Source organism: Ylistrum balloti, unplaced genomic scaffold (genome assembly GCF_031769215.1).
Source record: "Ylistrum balloti isolate Yb309-2 unplaced genomic scaffold, AGI_CSIRO_Ybal_v1 Utg370450, whole genome shotgun sequence".
Lineage (NCBI taxonomy): Eukaryota > Metazoa > Mollusca > Bivalvia > Pectinida > Pectinidae > Ylistrum > Ylistrum balloti.
Genome location: NW_026782299.1, coordinates 951,664 through 960,206, shown reverse-complemented (window position 1 = coordinate 960,206; position 8,543 = coordinate 951,664). Strand labels below are relative to the sequence as shown.

The 8,543-nt window shown below is 35.1% G+C and overlaps 1 protein-coding gene across 1 annotated transcript; it reads left to right on the top strand.

The window, feature by feature from the left end:
- The first annotated feature begins 229 nt into the window (after positions 1-229).
- On the top strand, positions 230-7,306 carry LOC132555026 (malonyl-CoA-acyl carrier protein transacylase, mitochondrial-like). The gene is made up of 4 exons (XM_060219363.1): positions 230-766; positions 2,327-2,414; positions 2,864-3,084; positions 5,736-7,306. The coding sequence occupies exons 1-4, from the start codon at positions 404-406 to the stop codon at positions 6,132-6,134; spliced, it is 1,071 nt and encodes a 356-aa protein (XP_060075346.1). The 5' UTR covers positions 230-403; the 3' UTR covers positions 6,135-7,306.
- The last annotated feature ends 1,237 nt before the right edge of the window (positions 7,307-8,543 follow it).

Below are 8,543 nucleotides of genomic sequence, written 5' to 3'. Positions count from 1 at the left end.
CATGTCATCTATATTTTGCGACATATCATACAACAAATTTGAATAAAAATAACACATTTTGTCCTATGTGTAAAGTGTTTCTTCAAAAAAAATTATTTATGTTCAGTTTGTATATTCTTACATTTCTAGTAAATTTCGTCTTTACATCACGGATCCATTTTCGATATAAACACATGTTCATTACTTCCGGTTAACTAAAAACATGAATTCTAGCGGTTCTTTTTCAGCATTGAAGTTTATACGTCGTTTAAAGTTAACACCAAGTTGCGTACGTCACTGTCGCTTTCATTTTTTATTACAGAAGAAGTTCTGTACTGGCCCCGACGATGAATATTTTAGTGACGAGTCGAAAAAGAAACCCCACAAAATTGACCAAAAATCTTTAAAGCAACATGTCACTGACATGTACACAGGGGATTCGGAAACAACGGGTGGGATGTTTCCATCGGATGAAGTTAGTCTCAAGAAGAACACGTCAAAATCAAGTCCAGTAGAAAAGAAAAGGGCTGGAATTGACCCGTCGCTGACATCAGTATTGATGTTTCCAGGACAGGGAAGTCATTTTGTGGGAATGGGTAAAAAACTCGTACATATTCCAAACGCCAAAGATGTTTATGAACGCGCGAGCGGTGTCCTTGGATATGACCTACTGGAGCTCTGTTTAAAGGGGCCAGATTCAAAATTATCTAAAACTGAGTTTTCTCAACCTGCGATTGTCGTTACTTCCCTGGCAGCAGTGGAAAAACTACGTGAGGAGAACCCAGAGGTAAAAGAATACCACATCAAAATTACTATGTCAAGATCTAGACATTTCAACTGGGTGGGGGTGAAGTTGTGTACACTGTTCGTGGCCCCGATACCCCTACCAGAAATTTAATAATTAAATAGTTTCTACATCAATCTACTGAAATGTTTTCAAAATTCCGACACTTTGAATTCATTAATTTAGATGTCATTTTTTTTAAATCGATGAATTGTAATTTTCAGGGGTTGAATACATGTATGCTGCACTGAACCATGAACTTTTCTGATTTTTTTTTAAAGTTACAGATATTACACGGTTTGATTTTTCAGATTTTTTGAAATTCTAAACTATGTAAATCTGTCAGATTTTAAATGCATCTGTTTTACCTAGAAAGGAGGCATAATTCACATCTAAACTTGCATTTCTTATGATGTGGGTCGTTTGTTTACACTCAATCCCTAGACCTGTGCTAGAGATATGTCACTGATTTAGTTGAGAAAAAATCAAAACCTTCTGTTATGACACAGACTGACCTTCCCCAGCTGGGGCCGGAAACCAAATAGCGTACACAAATTCACCCCCTACATCAACCTAGCAACTTCTTTTACATCAGTCTGGAATAGATGAACTCCAGACTGAACATCAGAATAATCTGGGTCAGTCACTTAGATCCATGGAATCACAGGCATCAAACAGTATATATATGTAGCGGAACTAGACTGGGTCAGTTGTCAGTGACCAGGAAGCTAAAAATAGGCATACGTATACCATTCTAGAGTATGTAGAATCCATGGTGCAAACCCTGGCCTGGCCATGCATTTTCCCACTCCTATTACATTTGATGCCTTTGATCAACTCTTATTCCAAGCAGGAAAGGGGATACCTGAACCTGTATTGTAAATAGTTGTGTCTTTGGGGGCAAAGGCTTACAAAAAAGGAAGGATTATAGTGAACCTGGACTGGGTCAGTTGTCTAGAGTTTGAAGGGTCCCAAGTTTGAACCCCAGCTTGGCCATACATTTTCCCACCCTTATTACAAATGTATTTATCAAAAATGAGAAATATTATGATGCCAACATAGAAATGATCATGTTGATAAAAGTCCTGTTTACAAAAAATATTACTGACTTTTTTTAGCTGAAATAAGTAAAGTATGTTGCTACTATCAGTTTTTATTTAATCTTTTTTATCATCTCATCACACAATTTTTTACCTTGGTGTGCATCAGATTATAGTACAGACTAAACAGTAAATTCATTATTTCCATACCACCTAATCCACTCCATACCTCTGTGCTAAGATGCGTCATGCTGGTTATTTTATCTGAGGAAGATGACAACATTGTCACAGTGAAATCTTGTGCTGCTATTGGTTGTTATTAGACATTAGAACTTCTTTTCTATTGACATGGCCAACCTGAAGAAAATGATACAAAATTACACTGTTACTGTTTTTTAAATTGCTCAATTGAAAATTGAAATATAGATATGAAACTTGTTGATGTAGTCAGTCAATGTGTTATCCTTCTGTTTTTATCTTGATTTATGACATATATGTTCAGTTAAATTGCTATTATTTTCAGGCTGTAGACTTCTGTATTGCTGCAGCAGGCTTCAGTGTAGGGGAGATAACTGCCCTGATGTTTGCAGAAGCCCTGTCCTTTGAAGATGGTAAAAATAATTTTTCAGAAAAGGTGTCTGATAATTCCAATGTTCATTTTCAAAGTGCCAATAGAACTATATTTCATAATGAATTCCATTTGTCTGTAGATAATTTGTTTTCTTCACCAGTTGGTCTTTTAATGTCATAAGTTGTTATCACTAACACAATGTGTTAATATTTTTCTGCTGAAATTGTGGCCAGAGCTTTCTTTAAATTCATACACCAGTTGTAATATCACTTTGAAGCAGGGTTAAGATTAAATTACTATTCATTATATAAATACAATTTTTTCCCTGGAATGTGAATTTGAATAGGAATATAGTAAGATTGTGAAGGATTAATGTGTTCTGAGGATAACAATAAGTAATTATGAAACAATTTCCAAGAATTACAGAATTTTCATTCCTTTATATACTAGCATTTCAGGTAATCTCTCATTATCTGCCTTTTTAACTAGGGATAAAACTTATTAAGGTGAGAGCTGAAGCTATGCAGAGGAGCTCCGAGGAGGTTTCAAGTGGTATGATGACAGCTATATATGATTGTAACAGTTACCTTAAGGAAGCCATGTTGTCAGCAAAGGAATACTGCAAAGCTAAAGTCACAATTGAAAATCCTGTATGTGAAATAGCATCCTTCTTAGGAACAGAAAGGAAAGTAGTAGCTGGTCATACTGAGGTAAATTCTCTAGATAACCCACAACATACGGTCACTGAATACATACAGCTGTAACATGGCACATTTAAAACTAATATAAATGGTATGCTCCATACAGTTGTAATACAACACAATCTATATAGATGTTAAGGGACATCAGCGTAAAAACATTAATTTTGTTATAGATTGTACACGTTTTATACATTTCCATTTACGTTTCTATGTTATCCTGATATTCACAGCTTTCAATGTCGAGCTTAATCACTTCTTTGGTTTTTGGAAAACCCTCTCAAATTTAGTGCTGATAACACTACCCAATAGCTTTGAAAACAAGGCAGTTCATTTTGGAAACATGAATATATAGATATAATATTATAGATGGCAGGAAGAAATGACTGACACAGTAGTGACACAGTAGGTAGAATTCCATTTTTAGCACTGGATTTTGTTATGGGTGTGGCAAATGTTATTTGATAACTCTAAGTTAATCCAGAATTACAAATTAAGTGACATTAGTCACCAACATTGCCGCGACCAAAGCCATTTTTGTTCACAAGAAACAATGTTTTGTGAAAATGCGTTATCATATATGGCACAAAAATTTACATATCCAGACTGTTGATCAACAGAGATGGATTTCCTTTTTATAATCATTTATTAACCTCTTTATATGCATATTTCAGTAAAAGACAGCTGTCATTGTGCAACACATTCTATACAGTTTTATCACAACATATCTCTACAGATGTGTCAAAACATATCTCTACAGATGTGTCACAACATATCTCTACAGATGTTACACAACACACTCTATACACCTGTGTCACAACATACTCTCTACAGATGTGACACAACATATCTCTACAGCTGTATCACTTCACACTCTATACAGCTGTATCACTACACACTCTATACAGCTTTAATACAACACACTCTATACAGCTGTAACACAACACACTCTATACAGCTGTAACACAACACCCTCTATACAGCTGTATCACTACAAACTCTATACAGCTGTATCACAACACACTCTATACAGCTGTATCACAACATACTCTATACACCTGTAACACAACACACTCTATACAGCTGTAACACAACACACTCACTCTATATCACAACACACTCCTGTGTAACACTACACTCTCTATACAGCTGTAACACTACACTCTCTATACAGCTGTAACACAACACACTCTATAAAGCTGTAACACTACACTCTCTATACAGATGTAACACAACACACTCTATACAGCTGTAACACAACACTCTCTATACAGCTGTAACACTACACTCTCTATACAGCTGTAACACAACACACTCTATAAAGCTGTAACACTACACTCTCTATACAGATGTAACACAACACACTCTATACAGCTGTAACACAACACACTCTATACAGCTGTAACACAACACACTCTATACAGCTGTAACACTACACACTCTATACAGCTGTATCACTACACACTCTATACAGCTGTATCACAACACACTCTATACAGCTGTAACCAAACACATTCTATACAGCTGTAATACTACACTATACAGCTGTAACACAACACCCTCTATAAAGCTGTATCACTACACACTCTATACACATGTAACACAACACACTCTATACACCTGTAACACAACACGCTCTATACAGCTGTATCACTACACACTCTGTACAGCTGTAACAAAACACCCTCTATAAAGCTGTATCACTACACACTCTATACACCTGTAACACAACACAGGAGCAATCTTCAAGTTTTAAATCAATACATTCTATACAGATGTAACACAACACACTCTATACAGCTGTAACACAACACTCTCTATACAGCTGTAACACTACACTCTCTATACAGCTGTAACACAACACAATCTATACAGATGTAACACAACACACTCTATACAGCTGTAACACAACACACTCTATACAGCTGTAACACAACACACTCTATACAGCTGTAACACAACACACTCTATACAGCTGTAACACTACACTCTCTATACAGCTGTAACACAACACACTCTATACAGCTGTAACACTACACTCTCTATACAGATGTAACACAACACACTCTATACAGCTGTAACACTACACACTCTATACAGCTGTAACACATCACTCTTTATACAGTTGTAAATCAATACATTTGTAAATCAATACATTCTATATAGATGTATCACTACACACTCTATACAGCTGTAACACTACACACTCTATACAGCTGTAACACTACACACTCTATACAGCTGTAACACTACACACTCTATACAGCTGTAACACTACACACTCTATACAGCTGTAACACTACACACTCTATACAGCTGTAACACATCACTCTTTATACAGTTGTAAATCAATACATTCTATATGGATGTAACACAAGTTCAATGTTGGTAAATTTGTGCATTACATGTACTTGCATGTGTACAAAACTTAGATTGTACACCTTTGCATGATCTCTGTTTACTGACATATATTTATGATTTGTTTTTAACCTTGATAACTGTCATATGTAGGCATACCTTCTTCTTAGTTCACAGTTATAATGATAAGGACTTGTTGGTTGCAAATAAATCCCACCAAACATACTCTTTATATCAGCTCCATTGAACCCTGTTTATCAATCTAAGAAATTTAGATTTTGCTAGTGTTTTTATTGTTGTTGTAGGCTTTGGATTTCCTTGTACAAACACAGGAAGACTTTGGAATACGTCATTTTAAAAGATTGAATGTAAGTGGTGCATTCCATACAAGTTTAATGAGAGAGGCATCTGTGGAGGTTGATAATGTATTGAACGACATGAAATTGAAGAAAGGCAATGTACCTGTATATTCTAATGTGACCTCTAACCCATATCCAGGAAATATCAAGCGTGCGAAGACTTTGATATCGGAGCAAATGGTTCAGCCTATTAAATGGGAACAGACAATTAGGAAGATCTATTCTCGTCCTCAAGGAAGAGCATACCCCAAAACATACGAGGTTGGACCAAGGCGAACTCTAGGTCACCTTCTTAAAGCAACAGAAAGGACAGCATTTCGATCTTATAAAGCAGTAGATGTGTAACAGTTCCTCTTTATACAGTTTTCGGTATCCATTACAGTCATCCTGAGTGTTTAATGAAAGGTACAATGTACGCCACTATTAGCACACGATCAATAAATATGGATGCTTTTCATGGACTAATTATAACAAATGAAATAATATTACTTCACAAATCCGAGAGAAGTTTTAACCTGTAAACATGTGTTTGTAGTTATTACAGCCAAGTTTAAATGGAGATTGTTTTATTTCAAGTCAAGTCTGTGATAAGGCACTATCTGTTGATGTACACCAGGTAAGTAAGGAAACACCAGGTTATCAACACAAGCTTGCTCTTTGGTACTTAAGTAAAGTGCAAAAGTCAAATATGGTCCAGCATTAAATATTGATATGTAACTTAGCATTACAACATAAAGTTTTTACATCAGAGTTTCCAGATTTTACATGTGTTGGGGATGTGCTCTGAAAACTACTTGACATTTTTCAGAACCCTCATCTACCAAGGAATTTTTTTTTTTAAATATCACCCAACCACACACCTCCCCACCCTCCCCCCACCCGCTCCTCCCACAACTCTCTGATATTTCTATCTTTTTATGTCTTGTACACAAACTTTATTTTATAAGAGGTGAAATTTTCACACATTAAACTTCTTTTTAAGTCCATGATAAGATTCAAACTTGCCTGAAATGATCCGAGATGGTCCTGAACAAGTTTTGATACTTTCCAGTCAGTCTAAGATCCAATGTGTCTGTCATTTTGAAAAACATGTTAAGATTTCTCCAGTTTAACTAGTGACATTAAGCAGAAAATTGGCGGTGTTAGTGTTAAAGAAAGGAAATAGCTATTTTTACTTTACAACTCATATTAAATATGTCTTTTGAAAATGACTTTCATTTCCTTAAATGCTTTTATTGTGTATACCACTATCACCATTCATTATGTCAACAGCTATAACCTGGGTGTATCAAGCAGTCCGCACATACATAGCAAGTCATGTGACCGTCATGTGAGCCTGCCTTAACACATAGTTGCTAAATCAGGTCAGCACATCCAACTTTGATACACAAATAGGGCATACCTTATAAAGGAAAGTGCTGTGCATTCTTTTTGAAGTTTTATGTATATGTTTCAGTGCAAATATGACATAGCAGTGCACAAATGTTGTAATATTTCAATTAAATGATTTTGGATAAAATGATGAACATTTTTCATTGTCTTCAGTCCAATATGACTGCAATGTTATGAAATATTAATATATGAAAGGATTAGAATAATTGGTTGTGTTGGGGCAATTATGAAACAATTGTTCATGCTCATCTGTTTATATAGGAAATTTTTTTTAAACATTGAAGACATTTTGAAGACCATTCCACACATCAAATATATGAAATGATTGTCCTGGACAGAACAAGACAGAAATTCTTTTGGTTTTGTATGTAGATCATCTCACACAGATGGAATATCAAGTTGTTTTGTTTCATTTCGGTGTCAGATTTTTGTACGGCAGTAATTTAACATCCTTATCATTGTTGAGATAAAGGCTGCAATCAATGAAGAGAAAGCTAATATCAAACTTTTCATATTTCATGATATTCAATTTCATGTGTTTTCTTTTTAACTTACTTAAATCAATCAAATAATTTCAACAGAATTGAACAAGTTAAATAAAGGATTGAAAAACACAAAATAAAGATATGTTAGAGCAGATGCACCTGTTATGCTGTTAACATTACGACATCAACAGAATATACAATAAACCAGTGAACAACAGAATGAATTACAGCATTAATCTACGAGAATGGACATGACGAGCACAACGGCCATGTTTTTTAGTGAACCATAGGGATTCAGTTCATTTTGTTAAGTTACCTGAAATAATCCAGAGATGGTCTCATGCAAGTGCTAATTTTTGGCTAAAAAATCTGGTCACCATTAAACATACACCAGTTTGATTTGTTCTGTTAATTTGAAAATTGAATGGATATTTAAGGAAAGGAAAATGAGTGTTATTTTTCAGCCTCATCAAAATTTTACATTTTCCTGAAGTTTCAACACTGGCATTCAAATTAAAATAACCTCAATTGATCAAAGATTGTCTGCATTGTCAGGACCCATCAGCCTCTGATTCCAAAAGTGCTTAATGGTGACCTTTAACCTTGACCTTTAAAACACACTGGTGTAGAACTTGATGGTGTACCTTGCACACAAGCTTGGGATGTACAATGTGATCACAAACTTAACCAAGTCCGATGTAGAGAAGTATGGATGTAAAGATAGGTAATTTTCACCCTGTGTGTGAGGAGAAGTGATCCCAAACTCACCCCTAATTTATCTGGGGGAGTAGGATCTAATTATATATTTAAGAATATACAACTAACAAACACAAGTGATAGTCCATTTGTTTTATTCTAAAAAATCTTAAATAAAATC

Bases quoted from the DNA above. Each gene is read 5' to 3' on its own strand.
- LOC132555026 (XM_060219363.1), top strand. From the start codon at position 404: ATGTACACAGGGGATTCGGAAACAACGGGTGGGATGTTTCCATCGGAT. The intron at 2,415-2,863 runs GTAAAAATAATT...CTTTTTAACTAG, and splicing joins AGCCCTGTCCTTTGAAGATG to GGATAAAACTTATTAAGGTG. The intron at 3,085-5,735 runs GTAAATTCTCTA...TTGTTGTTGTAG, and splicing joins TAGTAGCTGGTCATACTGAG to GCTTTGGATTTCCTTGTACA.